Source organism: Leptinotarsa decemlineata, unplaced genomic scaffold, assembly GCF_025532065.1.
Source record: "Leptinotarsa decemlineata unplaced genomic scaffold, Ldec_3_MD MMD2_tig00000591_RagTag_RagTag, whole genome shotgun sequence".
In the NCBI taxonomy this organism is placed as follows: Eukaryota; Metazoa; Arthropoda; class Insecta; order Coleoptera; family Chrysomelidae; genus Leptinotarsa; species Leptinotarsa decemlineata.
The window spans coordinates 974,486-995,076 of record NW_027412552.1 but is presented as its reverse complement, the minus strand read 5'-3'; the positions used below and the strand labels follow the sequence as shown (position 1 = coordinate 995,076).

The window sequence follows — 20,591 nt, the reverse complement described above, 5'->3', positions numbered from 1 at the left end:
TTGGTAAACCCAGATTGTTGTCCGAGCAACATGCCATGTAGGAAATGACCGACATGAATGGAGGCATAGAAACCGCCATTGTGAAGCAGAACTGCCTTAAAGCATCTATGAAAATACGCCACTGTGCTGGGTCATATGAAATATTGAATGTATTCAGGAAACCTTCAATATTGGTACAATGAACCAACTCGTCCTCTTGGGCAAAGTAGGCAACAGAAAGTAATGATAGTTATGGCCCGTATACATTTGAAAACAATAATAAAAATTAAATTGTACCTTTTTATTTAAGACTTCCAAGTTAGCTCAAAAAACCCTTTTTTAATACAATTTCAACGCCGCACCACTACATTGGAACGGGAAAAGCCCTCCGCTGAAAAAAATTGAAAAAACTGTAAAAACATATTCGTTTTTTTAACACGCTTTTATTAGTTTCACCTGTATGTATGTATGTTTGTTTGGAACTCCAGAATTATCGACATTATTGCTTCAACTATTCGCGGGCAGATGGCGCTGTATGTAACCTCCTTGATATAATTCGAACTCACTTTACATGTATTTCTTCATTTGAAAAAAGTATATTTTAACACGCTTTTATTAGCTTCACCTGTTTCTCAGAGAAAAATATCTCATATTTTAAAATACTACTGGGAAACAAGGAAACATGTCCTAACAATCATTTAATAGATTTCATGAAATCCTTCAATATTACATTGAGGTATCTTTTCCACTGAAACAGACAAAAAAAACAAAGACAGTCAACTCTAACCCCCTTACCCCCTCAAGAACATGGTTTCTCTATATTCAGAATGCGCGAGAGCGAACGAAAATTTCAAGGATATATGTCGCCAAGTAACTATAACATACAGGAATAAACTAAAGCAGAATAATAAAGATGCATTGAGCATAAGATAAATACTTCTCATAATAAATCAAAAACCATGTGGCAAACTATAAATAATATCCAGAAAAAAAAAACTATAAGCTCAAAGATATTTCCATTTTTAGTGGAGAACATAAGGTGTCATGTGTTGACATGGCTAACAATTTTAATGCTCATTTCACGAAAGCGGAAGAACAAAGAGAATATGATCTCAATTTTATGGAAAATACAGTCGCACTCTGCCCAAACCTCATATTTCTCCACCCAATCAAGGAATATGAGGTTTTTGATTTAATAAATGAATTAAAGAATTCTAATGCTAGTGGATATGATCGGGTCTCAAACAATCTTCTAAAAAAATGCATGGAAGAAATAGCCAACCCCCTGACCTATCTGATAAATCTTTCCATGGAACGGGAAATGTTCCCTGGAAAATAAAAAATTGCAATCGTTACCCCGATTTTTTTAAAAAGGAGATTCAAATAGCTATGAGAACTATAGAGGGGTATTCTCTCTAGTATATCCAATGTATACTAAATGAATATTAAAAATCAGTTACTATCGTTTCACCTCATAAATGAATTACTTTCTACAAACCAGCATGGTTTCATGCAAAATGAAAGCACGGAAACAGCTTTATATGATTTCATAGAACACGTAGTAGCAGCCTTGGATAAAAAACTGCAAATTTGTGGTTTGTTCATCGATTTTTTTATGTACTAATCCAGAAAAGGCATCGCTATGGGGTTCGTGGGGTTGCCCAAGCTTGGATGAGGTCATATCTAGAGAACAGGTCACAAACAGTGAGAATTCTAGGTGTTCACAGTCAGTCCTTGGCATGCAAGCAATGAGTTCCACAGAGGTCTATACTCGGACCACTGCTATTTCTTATTTATGCAAACGACTTGATACAATACCTAAAGAGTCTTTCAAAAGTACATATACACACATCGGAAAAGTCTAGGGATATTTTTAAAAATGTCAATAATTTTTTTTAGATCGCTTCAGGGAAAAAAAAGTTGACTGGTGATTATTAAACGAATGTAACTTAAAACAAAATTTATTAAATGGTCAAAAATACTGAGTGCGCATATAAGCAAAACTAAAAAAAATATGGCTCTTCTTTGGCACCCCGAAAAAAAATCATAATACAAAAAAAATTGGAATCAGTACAAAGTATGGCCTCCACGCTGGTTTATTACGGCCCTACATCTATCGTGCATCGACAAAATGAGATTGTCAATGTCTTGTTGAGGTACATTTGCCCATTCAGCGATTAAAAGCTCTCTCAATTGAAACGTTGTGTGAATGTTCCCCATATGCGGAGTAATTCTTCGTTGAAGCATGTCCCACACATGCTCGATGGGATTCAGGTCCGGTGATTGTGCTGGCCATGGCAATACATCAACTCCTTCGTTGGTGAGCCAGTCAGTCACTAGACGCGCGACATGTGAACGAGAATTATCGTGCATTAGGTGGAAGTTTTCACCAACAGCACCAGCAAACGGACGGACGATAGGTAGAAGAATGGTGTCGAGGTACTGTCGAGCTGTGAGGGAGCGATTTGGAACAACGAGATCGGTTCTGTCGCCGATCATGATTCCGCTCCATAGCATTACTGTACCACCTCTGTATGTGTGGACTTCCTGGACGTGTCTCAAACGTTCATTATTTCCAGGTCGTCTCCACAGTCTCGCATCCCAGTTTTGATGTTCTTGACACCACTCTAATCTTCTACCGCGATTGCCTCTCGACAAAGGTGGACATCTAAGTGGCCTTCTGTTGTGGAGATCTGCTTCATGCAGTCGATTTCTGACAGTATCACGACCAATGGTTACCTGGTGCGTCTGCTGCAACACGTTAACCAACTCAGGTGCTGTGATTGTCGGTTGTCTTCTTGCGGTTGAGACCAAAAATCGGTCTTGAACTGCAGTTGTAGCGCGTCCTCGCCCTGGATGTTGTTCGGCTGGACTGCCAGTTTCACGGAAACGCCGCCACAATCGACTGATAACACTTTGGAAGACCCCCAAACGAAGAGCTACATCATTTTGTCGCATGCCACCTTGAAGAAGCCCTACAGCTCTATTCATCTCAACCAATGGTCAGTGATGGCGTTCCATGTTAAAGCACAATATTTCCAGTTCAATTGCTGAGCAAGAACTGCATAAAATGTACAAACTCGACACTTTTAGATTATTCATTTTAGCCGAAAACCTACAGTTTGTAAAGAACTGAATAAAAGATTAGTTACCGTTTTTGCAGGCTTTGTTCAACCCATAGAAATCTACAGGGTGGTCGAGTGTACCAATTTAATCGAAATTAAACGACCTCGTGCATTTATTTTTATGATATTTAGTATGTTATAAAAATATCCCTAGACTTTTACGATGTGTGTAGTTGCATATGCAGACGATACAAATGTTCTGGTCACTGATTGTAATACATTAGCACTTGCACAAACAACAGAATCCATATATGAGAAAATAATGAAATGGGCTGAAAAAAATCATTTAGCACTAAATATCAGCAAAACAGCATTAATCAAATTCACAATGCAGAACACCACCGAAACTCTCAAAATATATGAAGATAGCCAACTAGAGGTGACATCCAAACCAGAAACAAAAATGCTAGGTCTAATTCTAGATAATAAGCTGAATTGGGGTCCTCATATAGATTCACTATATGATAAACTACTAAAGAACTGTTATGCACTAACATTTATGTCGAATCATTGTGGAAGAGAGGTGCTCCTAAATCTGTACTATGCAACTATTGACTGTCACTTGCGCTATGGAATTTTGAATTGGGGTATGAGCTCCACTGCTCAAAGAGTATTCATATTATAAAAGCGCGCGGTCAGAATAATTGCTAGTTTAGGATGGCGACACTCATGTAGAAGCTCATTCAGAGAGCTGGAAATTCTCACAGTTGCTGGTCTGTATATATATATATATGAGATATGTCTCTACCTTCATAAGAATAAAGAAAAATTTAGCGCAAACCAGCAAGACCACCCATACGCTACTAGAACGAGAGGGTTGTTGATAGCGAATCCTCACCGAACCTCCCTCTATCAGAAGAGTCACCTATACCTTGGACCCAAACTGTATAACAAGCAAGATGTTTCTATTAAGGACTCAATGAACATCTGCATTTTTAAAAGACAATTGAAAAAATATCTTACCGAAAGAAACTGCTACACCGTTGACGAGTTTTATTAGTTAATCTCGATAAAAAACTGTTAATTACCTTCATATGTACAGTTTAGTATCTGTCGTGTTTTGTTGTTTTATATTTATACCGGGTGTCAACGAGTCTATTAGACAAGTCATAACTTCTAGACTATTAGGTGTATCAAAACGAGATTTGGTACAGATAAATGGTATGTGGAGAGGAGAGTTTTCACATATTTTTCACTTTCCGGTCACTTCCGGTTTCAGCGGAAATGGCTCCGGTTCTGAATTTTTAAATGGAACACCCTGTATATTGTAACATTTTTGGATTTCTGAGACAATTCTGGATCAGAAACTGACATTTCCGGAAGTTTTTCAGCCTACTTGATTTTTTCAGAGTCACTTTTAAAATTGCATTTAGGTGGCCATGATCGGACGTAAACTAATCTATGGACCTCAGGTGATATCAGAAAATTGCAATAGCGGAGTTTTAGTGACTAGTGTGTTGAATATGAATGAGACAAGTTTACAAAATAACATTTTCGTGTCTAACTATTATTTTTCAAATGGCGACCATTTTTTGACAAGCACTTTCCGAAAAAAGGATTTTTTGACAAATCTAACGGTACTAATTTATTTGCGATTGGATTACAAATAAGAACATAAATTAAATATTACTGAGGAAAATACTCGATACAAATTCATTTACTTTTGTCAAGGGTGCCATGGATAGGAATGATGCATAATATTTTGCGGTTATTTCCATCAAGTCCACTTTGGAGAACAAAACGCTCACCTAGGTTATGACAGTGACATAAGCTTTATGAGCAGAAAGTAGAAGTTTCTCTTGATTTTCGTTAATTTTAGTTTAATTTTTCGTCGAAATAATGTATACTCAAAGTGAAAAAGTGGATATGTTGTTATTGTTTGGAGAATGCCACAGAAATTCAAGGAAAGCTGCTGAGTTGTATGCTCAGAGATATCCCAATCGGCAACACCCATCTCATCAGTATTTTCCCTATGTTGATAGTCGTTTTAGGCAAGAGGGAAATCGAGACGCAGAACAGAGGTTTGTCATAAATGAGGAGACTGAGATTAACGTTCTTGCTATGGTAGAAGTTGACAAAACGGTTTCTTTAAGAGAAATTAGTAGAGAAATGCAGATAAGTCACGAATCAGCAAGAAAAATACTGAAAAAGCACGGATATCGAGCATTTAAATATCAGTTACATCAACATTTGTATGCTGACGACGGCAATAGAAGAGTAGTATTTTGTGATTGGTTGCTTCAAAATCATAACCCAAATTTTATCAACTTCATTCTATTTTCCGACGAATCACGGTTTACAAATAATGGCATGTTTAATAAGCAGAATTGTCGGTACTGGGCCCAACAAAATCAACATGCAATGAGAGAGGGCAATTTTCAAGAAAGGTTTGGCGTCAATGTCTGGGCTGGTATCGTTGGAAACAGAATAATTGGTCCAATATTGTTTCAAGGTCAGTTAACAGGGGTTAGATACTTGGGTTTTCTTCAAAATGAAATCGAGGATCATCTTAATGATATGCCTTTAGAAGTTTTACGGCAAATTTACTTCCAGCAAGATGGAGCACCACCCCATAATAGCAGAGACGTACTTGATTTTTTAATAGAGCATTTTAATAATAGAGTTATTGCAACCAACGGTCCAGTACGGTGGCCTGCCCGCTCACCGGATCTGACTGTGTTAGATTTCTTCATTTGGGGATATGTAAAAGAAAGGGTCTACTATGCAACAGCCCCAGCCACTCTCGAAATCTTAGAAGAAAGGATTCAACAGGCATTTAGAAGTATATCGCCTCAAATGTTACAAAACGTGTTGAGAGAAACAATTGAACGAGCTGAAATGTGTCTTGAACAAGGAGGGATGCACTTTGAAAATTTACTATAGTGGAATTTTCAAGAACTTAGGATATTGCAAAAAATCTAAGTGCATCGCTGAAATTATTAGTTAAATTTGTTAAATTTGTTGATCCAATCGCAAATAAATTAGTAACGTTAGATTCGTCAAAAAATCCTTTTTTCGGAAATTGCTTGTCAAAAAATGGTCGCCATTTGAAAAATAATAGTTAGACACGAAAATGTTATTTTGTAAACTTGTCTCATTCATATTCAACACACTAGTCACTAAAACTCCGCTATTGCAATTTTCTGATATCACCTGAGGTCCATAGATTAGTTTACGTCCGATCATGGCCACCTAGATGCAATTTTAAAAGTGACTCTGAAAAAATCAAGTAGGCTGAAAAACTTCCGGAAATGTCAGTTTCTGATCCAGAATTGTCTCAGAAATCCAAAAATGTTACAATATACAGGGTGTTCCATTTAAAAATTCAGAACCGGAGCCATTTCCGCTGAAACCGGAAGTGACCGGAAAGTGAAAAATATGTGAAAACATTCCTCTCCACATACCATTCAACTATACCAAATCTCATTTCAATTCTCCTAATAGTCTAGAAATTATGACTTGTCTAATAGATTCGTTGACACCCGGTATACTTATATTTGTTTTTAGTTATACATGGACGTCTTCCTTGTTACGGTATGTAAATGTTTATTGTAATGCTTTCATACTGTTCAACAAGTGAAATAAATATTATTACTATTATGTATGTTTGTAACTCCAGAATTATCGACATTATTGATTGATCTATTCGCGGGCAGATGGCACTGTAACCTCCTTGATATAATTCGAACTCACTTTACATGTATTTTACATGTAAATGTAATTACATGAAAGAAGTATAAATTTTACAATGTTGAAAATTATGCTTGAAATTTATCATAAACTCATGTAAATGGTTACGTTTATTGTAAATTAATTGTGTTTGGAGTTCATTACTTTTAAGTCAACTGGTTGCTTTGAGAAAGGTTTATTAGTTCTTTGAATGCAAAAAAACCATTCTGAAACTGTTCAAACAAGTCAGGATGTCTTTGGAAAACTTTTAATTATCACTGTATTTAACTGTCCAACGAGCGTAATTCTGTTGATTACACATCAAAAATGAATTTATAATTCTGACCCCCTCGCCATCCTTGAAAATCTAAAGTGGTGCCATCAAAACAACAGGTTTCGTTATGAACGTGACACCATCAGTAGTTTAGAGCATATGCTTACTTCAAGCAGATATGTCTGAATGCAGCTCAGGTGCAACAGTGCCCCCTTAGGTGAAAATACCGAATGATACGCCCATGGATCTCGGCATTCTTGAAGCGGATATAGCGAGTGACCCGGATCCAAGGAAGAACTTATAGAAACTACGCCTTGAGTCATTTGCAATTTAATATTGAGTGACGAGCTCTGCTCGATTGTTTTATGGAATTTATTGCATTCCTCTTTACTGGGACGACTGCCGATTGAATCGTTCTTCAATATTAACGATTTTCCTTTGAAAATATATAACTTTTTCTTGATTATTGATAAAAAGAAGGCATAATTCGAATTACATGTACAGTGAAAGGAAAATTTGTGAATCAAGGTCATTATATCTTGGAAAGAAAGGTTTCAGCTTTCTACTTCTCCATCTTTATACAAAAAAATGCGGGAATCTTTCAAAGAAAGGAAAAAAAAAACAAACGCTTTACAAAGATGTGTAGATCAAGTAAATTAACTTTCAGACACAAACTGGAAGAAAAAAAAACTCAAGAAACAACTACATTCAATATGAACATTGAATTCCACAAAAAAAAAACATTTTTTCCATTCTAGTTTGTACTCCAAACATTGGTTACGGAATTGAATCAGATATCATTCACAGGATTGCTATACAGTATAGTAGCAGGGGAGCCTATGATGCAAAATGGGGATTCACTCGAGCATCATAGAGACCTATTAGGTTGCAAAGCTTAGATGATAAGAAGAAAAAAATGTTATATAATATGTACCTTTTCATCGGTGGGGGAAGCTGCTGTATGTAGATTCTTAAATAAAAAAAAAACTGTTGCATGGACGTACTCGAGCCCGTCAGATATTGATATTGTCCTACATATTTTTAATAATGTTGGTATGTTAATCTGATCGTTTGCATGATGTGGGTGGTTGTACGTAAGGGTTAAAAATGAAAAAAAAAATTTAATCGAGCGCGTCAGATTTTCTAAAGGGGTGTTAAGTGCACCAAAAAAAAAGCACTCATTCAATAATCTGACGATTTCGATCTGACGCAAACTCGCGGCCATTATTATAATGTACAAAAAAATCGTCATTTTGAAATACTCAAGCGCGTCTGATTAAGATATATATGGTTCATCTTCCTGTTTTAGACGTGCTGTCTCATAATCTGACGATTAACTAGAAATCTAGAGGGATTCGCCTAATCTGACAAAAAAAATATTTTGATTTTTTTTTTAATCATTGAACTTAATTAATTTAAAAGCTCAGGAAATAGCATGCAAATAAATAGGTGTATGTTTTTCAAGTAGAATACTTGTATTTATAAAAATGTCCTTATAGGACGAAACTGCAGTAACGTTAGTTACAAATAAAAGTGGTAAAAAACATAAAAAGTTTCATTTCTCTTTTCTTCATTATGATTTCCTACCACGTAGTAACGGCTACATCCATCACTTAATTGATTAATTATCACGAACGAGTCTCTGTGATCAGCTGTGATGGCGTCATGGCAACAGAATTCAGAGTGGGGATGGAGTGAGAGAGTAATAGATAGATACAAAGTGAATAGAGAATAGAGGAATAGAAACTCGGAGAGAAATATAGGAATAACGTAGCTGCACGCATTAAACTTTCTCGACGAATTTTTGCTATCTCGGCTTGCGGAAATCGTCAGATTATTTATTTTTCGATATCCTTGAATTATTTTCTTCGATATAAAAAAAATTGGCTATGCTCGAGAATGACGAGATGACGTTTTTTACAACTTTGCTGCCCTCCCCTTTCTTTACGTCACTCTCAAATTGTCAGATTACTGGAATATACACTTTTTAGCATGTAATTAACTCACCCTACCTTAATCTGACGCGCTCGAGAATTTCTGATGATCAATTTTTTTTTACTAATCTGATCCTTCATCCTTCACAGGCGGCCTTATATATGGGGCTCATATTTGGTGGAGGTACTTAACCGGGTACAAGGTATCCCCCTGTATATTACTCTGCCGCGCTTCAGTAAATCCCGAAATCCCCGCTTGGGCTCCCCTATTACAATATTAGTTGTCAGTATTTTAATTTAGGTTTAAAGTTCGTTAACTTCAAGTCTGACAGATGGTTAGATTAATGGAAATGCATAAAATAACACTTTCACAACATACTGCCATTATAAGGATGTCTGCAGAATGCTGTATAATGTCCGCTGTAGGTAGACCCACTGTGATTCGAAAGTGCAGACTCCCTCTCCGGAATCGGAAAATATCAATGGTCGTTTTTCTAAACAATATACGGCTGATTGATCCCAAAGTTTATATAAAATAAATATAGTTCAAAAAGACTAAAAAATACGCTTTTATAACATACGAAACTTAAAAAATGAAAAATAAATATAGTTTAAAAAGACTGAAGAACACGCTTTTATAACATACAAAAGTAAAAAATGAAAAATAAATATAGTTTGAAAAGACTGAAAAACACGCTTTTATAACATACGAAACTAAAAAATGAAAAATAAATATAGTTTAAAAACACTAAAAAACACGCTTTTATAACATACGAAACTAAAAAATGAAAAATAAATATAGTTTAAAAAGACTGAAAAACACGCTTTTATAACATACGAAACTAAAAAATAAATATAGTTTAAAAAGACTGAAAAACACGCTTTTATAACATACGAAACTAAAAAATGAAAAATAAATATAGTTTAAAAAGACTAAAAACACGTTTTTATAACATACGAAACTAAAAAATGAAAAATAAATATAGTTTGAAAAAACTAAAAACACGCTTTTAAAGAACATCAAACTAGAAAGTTGAAAATATTTGATTTTAAATAAATTCAAAACAATAACGAATTAAAAATACTAGTATTATTTTGAAAAGAGCGTGGACGCTTTGTGTCATATTTTTTGTATATCAAGCTCGTGTCGTTTTTTTCACAATAATACTTAGTATTTTTCATTCGTTATTGTTTAGGGCTTATTTGAAAAAAAATATTTTAAACTTTATTGTTCGATGTTCTTTAAAAGCGTGTTTTTAGTGTTTAAACTATATTTATTTCTTCTGATTTCTGTCTGAAAGTTATTTCTTTGCACAATTTTCACATTTTTGTAAACAGTTTATTTTGAAATCAATTGCTACCTACCTTCCTTTCTTTGGAAGACTCCCAAATTTGTTTTCTATAAAACTGGAGAAGTAGAAGGCCAAAAATTAGCCTCTCTCGTATATTTGATAAAATTAACAGCTGTTTTTTCAACGTATATTCAAAAAAGACCACCAGTTTTGCTCTCTTAATTGATAATTTTTTTCAACTGTTCTCTCTCAAAATCTTTGTATTTCAATTCTGTCTCCGGATGAAGATCCGCCCAGTATAAGTACATTTCCTGTTCATTTGCTTCCTATCACTGAATACACAGTAATTGGAGTAATTGAAACAGCCTTGAGTTCAGTAGGCGATGGAATCTATATTATTTGAATAGTTATGTGGGCGCCTTTATAATAAGATGATAAATTCAATTATTTTTTTCAAAGGCCAACATGTTTATAGCAGTTCACTATTCAACTGAAAAAACGTGCACTTTTCATTCCCGTATCATTATCTCAATCAGTTCCATTGCCGAATTTTCAAAAAAATTCGTTTCAATCATTTTTATTACTGTTTTATTCGTTTTAGACTTTTTGAAAGTGGTGTGTTGAAATTGCCGGACAAACGTCATATCGTACATGAAATTACCGTAACTGTATTTGTTGTCACCATCACATTTTCCACAAACGAAATCTGATTAATCATTAATTGGTTGTGGAAAAAACCGTTTTGAATTTCTACTTATCCATCATTATTTGGAATCTTCCGAATAAAAAAGCAATCAAGCAATCAATTTCAAAATGAACTCTATACAAAGATGTGGAAAGAAGTAACCATATTCGCCAGATTTAGCCCCTCGGATTATCTTCTTTATCTTCTGAACAGAGTAGTTTATCTTCATAAAACCCATGAATGGATAAACTAATGAATAGGAACATAAAACAAAGTTGAAAATTTTGAGCACATCCGAATTACCTGCAATCATTCAAAGATTATGTTTTACTATTATACGAAACTGGTACAAATAAACCTTTATATTAAGGATGTTTCTGAAATAGCAGGTATACCTACTGAGAAAGGTTTTCACAGAAATATTAATGAGGGGTTGTCTGTCTCTGAAAGAAGATAATAAAAACCAAATGACTCCATATTTCAATACCCAATGAGACTTGTAGATTCCGTCTATTTCGAAATTGAAATTCTAATCACTGGCCATTCCTACTCGATTTGTAACTATTCATAAGCGGAAGTTTCAAAAATTCGGAATGTCAATTCGTCTGGCCTATCCTTTTCTCTCGAGTCTGCGGCAAGTATGACGTACTCAATTCCAGGAAGGGTGGAAATTACTGAATAATAAATAATGATGACTTTGATAGTTTGTGATTTTGCAAAATTATTGGTGAACGAGCAATGGAAAATGAACGGGAGACAAGTAATCTTAGAATGTCCTTAAAAACAGCGCCAATTTTGAGGATTTTTGATATCTGGAATCACCCACGAAATGTTCGACCATGTTCTCACGAATATCATACATGCATTGAGCAAGACGATTCTCCTCCGTATTTATTCAAGCTTCATGTTTCGAGGTCCGAGGAGTGGGCTCCTCGAACACCCGACCTAAGTCCTTGAGATTTTTTTATAAAAAAACAAATTGTATTGCACTTTACCTGACTCATTGGAAGACCTGCAAAGACGAATCATTAATGGCAAGTGACACCGTTCAAAATCCACAACGGTTTGAAGTTTATCTGTATTATTGTAAAGAGGATGGCAGCATTTAGTGGCTTATTACGATAAGTATGAGTAAAATTCATTAAATTTTTGTATTTTTCAAAAAAGTATTGTTGGCATTTCAAAAACTTCATATGGAAGGACATCAGAAGCCCATTTCTATAATTTATAATTACCTTCATAGGTATCATTTTGAAAAAACTATTGCAAACGAACTTGACTTGTTTTTGTATTTCCAGAGCATTTTTTTGCTAGCAATTGTGTCTTGCGCTTCATTTTCGTTTTGATTGCCCACCCTGTATAGTAACTCTTATATACAGGGTGATTCAAAAGTACTTTGACAAACTTCAGGAGGTGATTCCTCACAATATTCTAATATGAATTGTCCAAATAAATAAATGTCCGGAAACGCTTCGTTTCCAAGATACAGGATGTTGAAGTTTTATTTTTATTTTCGTTTTTTTTCAAATAACTTTTTAAATACTGAACCTAATTAAACGAAACTTGGTAATAGGAGGTTTTTGAGGAGTCGAATTCGAACCTAATGTTCTTATTGCTCTTACTCGTAGGGGGCGCCACCTACACGTCTTTCTCTTTTTTAAAGATTCATAACTTTTTTGGGCGTACTTCTAGTACATTTTTCAGTAAAAAAATCGATTCCTCTATCATATCTACGTAAATAAGCTACCCTTGTTACTAGTCGCTGTAAGCAACCGTTTTGTAAATATTTGGACTTGAAAACTTCAAGTCGATTATTTGATAATCGATGCATGTTGAAGTTATTACGAATATTTTGCATTTTTCACAAGAATGCTTTGGAACTGAATTTGACGTTTTACTCGTTTGAAGAGGGTACGTTCCTTTATGACATCTTTAAGCGAAATAGTTATTTTTGTATCAAAGGTGCATAATCAGTATTTGTTTTAATAAAATTTTCAAGAAATGCAACATTTTATTTCAGGAAATTTTGAATATGTAGAATAAACTAAAATAAACGAAACTAAATTGTATTCAAATAAATTGTTGGAAGTGTCCATCTTCAGCGAAGATACAGGCAGTCAGTCGACTGGTCATTGAATCTCGTACCCGTTCAAAAATTATTGGTGTGTTTCTTATTGTTTCACAGGCGTCTACTATTCGGTTTCTTAGGTCTTCCTCGTTCACTACTGGAGTCTTATAAACTAGTGACTTCAAATGTCCCCAAAAATAAAAATCTATCGGGTTTAGATCTGGGGACCTTGGTGCCTACGCCTGGTTAGGTTCTTCTACACCCCTACCGATCCATCGATTTGGATAGACTGTTAAGGAATTCCCTGGCTACAACGCTAAAATGGGCCAGAGCCCCATCATGCATAAACCACATGCGGATACGAATTTCTAATGGTACATTCTGAAGTAGTCCCGGCAATTCATTTTCTAAAAAGTGTCTGTAAGTTGCGCCATTCAGTCGGAGCGGAAGAAAGAAAGGACCTATCAAGTAATTATCAATTATTGCCGCCCATATATTTACAGAAAATTGATACTGATAATGCCTTTCACTAACTGCGTGCGGATTTTCGAGAGCCCAAACATGGTTGTTATGAAAGTTTGTGATAGCATTTCGGGAGAAGTTTGCCTCGTCCGTGAAGAGTACATATCTTAAATATTGAGGATTTCCAGCCAATTTTCTCAAAAACCATTGACACATAGTAATGCGTTGGGGAAAGTCTCGTGGCAAAAGAGCTTGTACCCTTTGAATATGGTATGGATAAAATGTTGATCGTGGATAATTCTCCAAACTGTGGACTGAGTAGAATTGACAGCTTCAGCAATTACTCTTGTGCTTGTTTCTGGATTCTCCTCGAGAGCGTTCAAAACAGCTTCTTCCAATTCTGGGGTTCGGACTGCTCGTGGTCTTCCAATAATATCAGCTGCCCTCTTAAAGCTACCTGTTTCTGCCAAACGACGGTGGAGACTAGCAAATGTTGGAGCTGAAGGCAGTACTCGATTAGGAAATCGCTCCTGGTAAATACGTCTTGCTTCGCGCGCATTGCCATCCGCAAGGCCATAAACGAAATGCATATCGGCTAAATAGTACGCCCAAAAAAGTTATGAATCCCTAAAAAAATAAAAAGACGTGTAGGTGGCGCCCCCTACGAGTAAGAGCAATAAGAACATCAGGTTCGAATTCGACACCTCAAAAACCTCCTATTACCAAGTTTCGTTTAATTAAGTTCAGTATTTCAAAAGTTATTTGAAAAAAAAAACGAAAATAAAAATAAAACTTCAACATCCTGTATCTTGGAAACGAAGCGTTTCCGGACATTTATTTATTTGGACAATTCATATTAGAATACTGTGAGGAATCACCTCCTGGAGTTTGTCAAAGTACTTTTGAATCACCCTGTATGTGAAAGAGTAGTAACAAATGAAAAACACGAATTTTTACAACTCAAAATCTGCGTCTTTTGCACGAATCCACTTCGAATGAAACTTGTATTTTTTTAAAATCATCAGTAACTCAGAAATACATTCATCCGTGTATTTTAAGGGCGACACCACAAAATTCAAGATTCCAAAAAACAGTATCCTCCCATTTCCCGTCAATCTACGACGTCACACGAACATCGCAGACATTCCACCAAAAACCAGACGGAAAAAGCCAAAGAAATCCATACCTATTAACTAGCCTAATGCGGTGGTCGAACTGAACCAAAAAATCACAAAAACAAAACCGCGACCGAATGAAAACACCGACACTAATTCACGAAATCTGTAACCTCTAATTAAAAGCCGGTCGTCAACCAAAGGGCAAGTAGGCGATGCACTCCGAGACAGACGAACGTCGAAACTAAACTGCGTGTAGTGCACGTCTACGTCACAACTTCCGGCTTCACGAGGGAGGAGGTTTCGTCTCTTCGATTTCCGATACGAGACACCCACATCCATAAACATATGGCTCATTTAGAGGGTTATGAGCATGCCAGCGCCGAAAAAAAAAAGAAAATCACCGCCGAACGGATATCTACGATCTACTAGAGTTAGGTTTAGTCTCGCGCATTCAGATATAAACAAACAGAAGCGAGTTGGCCATGCCCCGTCCCAAGGCTGTGTTGATATTCGGGAAAACTGAATGGATTGACATTTGAGCGGTGTGAAATATTGGCGAGTACCTACTAGATTTTGGGGTTATTGCAGCGATTAGACAACGTTAGCAGGCCACGGAACGTCAAAACCGCGTTTGAACATTGAAAGGTCGGCAAATCAACCCCGTCATTACGCAATCATATGTTTTCAAACACGTACGCGAGTACGTACGCACTGTCATTACATAAAATGGGCGGGGTGAGAAACGACAATCGAAATATAAACAAAAAAAATCCACCTACCGTGACTTTATAGTTAATCTTTCTGTTAGGTGTATCCATGCGAAGGGACATTATAATAATTATCACAGATCAGTTGAGATAGGGGTGTGCCTACGATTTTCATGTATCGACGACGAATGTCATGGCACACTACGTCGTCATTTCACGGCACTTGCTTGTATTTTTTAGGGCCGAGGACGGAGCCCCGTTGTTCACCGGATCGCCGGCACTTGTTTCAACGACCGCGACTAGAGATTTCATTCGCCACTCCCCTCGTTAGCCGGACACCATCTTGGTTATCTAGCTAGCGATGAACGGTAGTTCGCCGGTCGGCCGACAGGGTTCGGCGCACGCTCCGGCCGGATTCGCAAATATTCGTCGTCGCTCTAATCACACACCGTTCCGTGCTCGGCAGGCGTACGATAGCCACGACCCGTCACAAGAGTCAAGTGCGAGGGTGCGACGTTGCCGATGTGTGGGACTTGTCAGAAATACTGGGGAAAATATGGAAACTTATTTTTATTAGTACTGCAAGCTTTTACTCAACTTACAATGTTAAGATATATGTTCGTTCGAATCAAACTTTGCAATTGAATATTGAAGCAATTATCCTCAACCGATTGAGCTGGAATTCTGCCCACCCGTTTACAGTGGACTGTAAAAGACTGCACATGTGTGTCATCGATGAAATAGATGGTAAAACAGATACTTTTATGATAACATACTTTTCTACCACAACTGATTTGCGAAAGCTCTTTTTTGGATGCTAGCTTGTTTTCAGTATATCGAAGAGAAATTGCTATACAGGGCTTTTCATGATGAGCGTTAATTAGCCGTTTCTGACAAACTATTCAGCAGATCAACCTGAAAATGTCATAGTATGCATAAATCAATATGACCTACACGCCTAATATATTTCAGACAAAGCGGCGTTGTCGCTTCTACTATAAAGTAGCGGTTTCTTTGATTTTTCAAATGGAACACCCCGTATATAATATCATATTATGATTCATTATCACTTCGTCAACAAATTCATATACTATTTTCCTATGCCTATCTATTACCGTTCAGAAGATATAAATTAATTTCGATATTTTTTTTACCAAACATGAACTATTATAAATGCTGATAATCTTGAACTCTCTTGCACTAAAACGACCAAATTTGAAATGGAGTGGAGTGATACTATGAGGATCTTCACTCCGAGTCATATTTTCATTTGCCTCATACAGTGTCTTCAAAAAATGCAGACAATTTGATCTCATGAAAAAATGAGTGGAACTCAATTTTTTCAAATGGAACACCCTGTATATTTCAATATTTTTGAGCTCTACATCCAATTTCAGAATAACTTTGTTCAGATAATACAATTTCTATTTCCGACGTGGTTTTCTTGCTCGTTTTTTTGAATTTATCACTTATTTTGGATATTCAACTTTTTTTTATACTTGGTAATATTTCTTTTTGATCCAGTTTTTTAAACTGTCTCAGATCAGTCACTTCGAAATTGATATGTACCTACCTTAGAAAAAGTTGCAATTTGTATACATTGATTGGTCTCTAACGTACAACAGTACACATTAATATTTTTTAATAGTGTGCTTTGGAAAAATAAATAAACCAATTATTTAACGTCAGACTTTCGTTGGTGGTTTTGACTGATTGTGATAGCTACCAATTATAATAGAATGATGTCAAGATTAGGTTACAGTAATGAAGATTTCTTGAATTTATTAATAATTTATGGTGAGTGCAATAGAATTGCAAGTAGAACATGCCGAGTATTTCATGAAAGATATCCACAACTTCCGAAGACGAATAATAATGTGATAAATCGACTACTAAAAAACTGTAGGTTGAATGGAACCTTCCGTCCAAAAATCATTCGTAAGAAGACTAAAGTGGATGATGATGATGACAATGGTATAACAGTTTTGGGATACTTTCATGCATTTCCAAATGCTTCTCTGCACGAGGCTGAAAGGGAGATAGGTATACCCTACGTGACAATTTGTCAAATTCTTAATAAGCATAAATGGCATCCATAAGTTCTACTGTGTCCAACATTTGAAAGAGACTGATTTACCTCGTAGAGTGGAATTCTTTGAATGGTTACTTGTCAAGACTCAAGAGGATGAACATTTCCTTGACAATATCATATGGACAGATGAGGCCAAGTTCTCAAAAAATGGAGTTTTCAATAGACACAACAGTCATTATTGGGCGCCAGAAAATCCCCATGTTGTCCGCCAAAGGGGGTTTTCAAGAAAGATGGCAATTCAATGTATTTTGTGCCATAAAGAATGAGTCAATTTTTTATATCGAGTTTTATGATGATAATTTGAATGTATCAAAATATGAAGATTTACTGAGGAATGGAATTCAAATGATTTTAAATAATAGATCAGGAAGAGAACGTGTATGGTACTAAATAGATGGTGCTCCACCCCATAATTCTCATTCAGTCAGCGAAGCTTTAACCGAAATCTTCAAAGACAGATGGATTGGTAATAATAGACCTTTTCGTTGGCCTCCTAGAACACCAGATGGCAATCCATTAGATTATTTCGTGTGGGGTTTCATTATAAATATGGTTTACTCTACTCCAATAACAACAATGGAAGATATGAAATCGAGAGTTACAACTGCTTTTAATAGTTTGACTCCAGACTTGATCAGAAGCGCTACACATGACAATCTTTTGAAGAGATTACATGTTTGTTCAAGTAGAGGTGGAGATGTGTTTGAACATATTCTGAAATATACTGAAGATTAAATTAACTCATTAATTTATGGGTTTATTATTTTCAGTTCGTGTTTCAGCGTTAATAAAACTATTGTTTGAAGAGAAGTTTCATTCGATGGTTGAGGAGTATTTTAATAATTATCTTTTCATTGTATTATCTGTGACTAATTGAGAAACATCAAACGAAATCTGTTTTACAAAAATGAGTGATGAACAAGGAAACCATGTCAATTTCCGTTTGAAACTGTTTATCTTGATAGTATTATCTGAACAGAGTTAATCTAAAATTGGATGTAGAGCTCAAAAATGTTGAAATATACAGGGTGTTCCATTTGAAAAAATTGAGTTCCACTCATTTTTTCATGAGATCAAAGTATCTGCATTTTTTGAAGACCCTGTATGAGGCAAATGAAAATATGACTCGGAATGAAGATCCTCATAGTATCACTCCACTCCATTTCAAATTTGATCGTTTTAGTGCAAGAGAGTTCAAGATTATCAGCATTTATAAAAGTTCATGTTTGGTAAAAAAAATATCAAAATTAATTTATATCTTCTAAACGGTAATAGATAGGTATAGGGAAATAGTATATGAATTTGTTGACAAAGTGATAATGAATCATAATATGATATTAATCAAAGAAGCCGCTACTTTATAGTAGAAGCGACAACGCCGTTTCGTCTGAAATATTTTAGACGTGTAGGTCATATTGACTTATGCATACTGTGGAATTTTCAGGTTGATCCGTTGAATAGTTTGCCAGAAACGGCTAATTAACGCTCATCATGAAAAGCCATGCATATCAGGGATGTTATGGATACATTTCTTATCTAGATACGGATATGGCGATATAGGAATAAAAGTTTTTTTCTTAATTATTTTTATGAGTAATGAAACCTTAACAAAATATCAAGTTGTCCATCACCTAATCATAGTTCTAATAGTCAAAACTGAGCAAAGGTAGATTCAATTTATTAAAATCAATCTTGCAGACTTATTGCCAGAAAGTCGATTTCACTTGGTATGAATTTTCCACCATAAAAGTGGATCTTAAGTAAGTGGCAACAGTGAATAGATTATACACTTCATTAGCACAATAGTTTGCTCTTCCTTTTCACTTATGTTATTGTTACTATCTCATTCCGTAATCTTTCAGGTGAAGAAGGACCTTCATCATGTGAAGATTTTGAACACCCGAAGATTTCAAAAATCTGTGACTGTTCCTTCGTGATTTTAGTAAAACATTTGAGCTCGTACCTTGGATCTAAATAAGTAGTTACTGTCCCGTGGGTTGGGCTACCTATCGGGCGCGTCCCCATGTGGCGGATAGGGGAACGGCCAGGGAACTAGAGGCCCTGCCCGGGAAGCCAGTGTGGCCTTACGGACGGGGTCGCCGGACTCCTGGTCCTGGTGGCAGAAATAAGTAGGGTGAGTGGAACTAAAACTCCAAAAGCCTTTGGAAAACATTCCACCGTGGACCAGCCTACCCAAGCTATGGTGTAAGGAATCGTGCCGACAGCTGAATGGCCGCAGGGTCATAAGCGGTCACGAACGATCCCCTCAGGGAACGGGGCAAAACCTCATTGTAATCAGCCTACCTCTGGCAATGCGGGGCTCTGCCAGAGGTGACCAACTCTTCCCTTGCTACTCGTGGGAACACATACGAATGAAACAACACAAAAACAGAAACAACAAAAACGAAAACCAATCCTGATGCTGGACGGAAGTGCTCACCTCAATCTAAGACGGTGGCTGGGGATGAACAGAAATGTCCACCCCAATCTACCGCTTGGAATGAGGCTGGACATAGCAGATCACCTCCAACAGCAAGGACACCTCCCGTGGCGGGCGCCAAGAGCTCCGCCGTGAATAAAGACATGGAACCCGGCTGCAGGAAAGCTCCCTCACTTGTGCACCTCCACGAAGGGAACCCCAAGAAAGTTGAAGAAGCCGCGCATTGACAGTAATATCGCTGCACCTTCCAAAACCTTTGCGGAGGCCACCATGAGATACCTCAAGGTTGCCTGATGCGGTTTTTGTAAAACCTTTTACAGTGAAAATCATACAATAAACTGTATTAATTAGTTTTTACACGCTTTATATTAGCTTCAGCTGTATGTATGTATGTTTGTACCTCTCAAGCTTGGGATCTGTATTGACAGAATTATTGGCATTATTGCTTGATCTATTCGCGGGCAGATGGCTCTGTAATATCATTGATATTTCTTGATCTATTCGATGGCAGATGGCGCTGTACTATCAATTATTGCTCCTTGACAATAAATCTGCTATATAATAGTTTAAAAAACTAAAAAAAAACACGCTTTTAAAGAACATCGAACTAAAAAGTTGAAAACATTTTTTTAAATAAGCTTAAAAGAATAACGATCGAAAAATACTATAGTCCGTTCATAATTTGTTGATAGCTCACTGCAAGTTTGACCCTCATTAGAGAACTGAAATACAGAGAGGACAGCTAA

The 20,591-nt window shown here is 36.3% G+C and overlaps 1 protein-coding gene across 4 annotated transcripts in view; it reads right to left on the bottom strand.

The window, feature by feature from the left end:
• Positions 1–20,591, bottom strand: part of shep (RNA binding motif single stranded interacting protein alan shepard) — a 151,906-nt gene that overhangs the window by 69,182 nt on the left and 62,133 nt on the right. Inside the window, exon 1 of one of the 4 annotated variants that reach the window (XM_074174522.1) lies at positions 15,386–15,672. The exons of 1 other annotated variant lie outside the window; for it this stretch is intronic. In XM_074174522.1, coding sequence (XP_074030623.1) covers positions 15,386–15,436 — 51 coding nt within the window. In that variant the 5' untranslated portion in view covers positions 15,437–15,672. Of the gene's footprint in view, positions 1–14,674; positions 14,827–15,385; positions 15,673–20,591 lie in introns of those variants that run through there. 2 more of the 4 variants (XM_074174521.1, XM_074174526.1) reach the window with 2 other exon arrangements.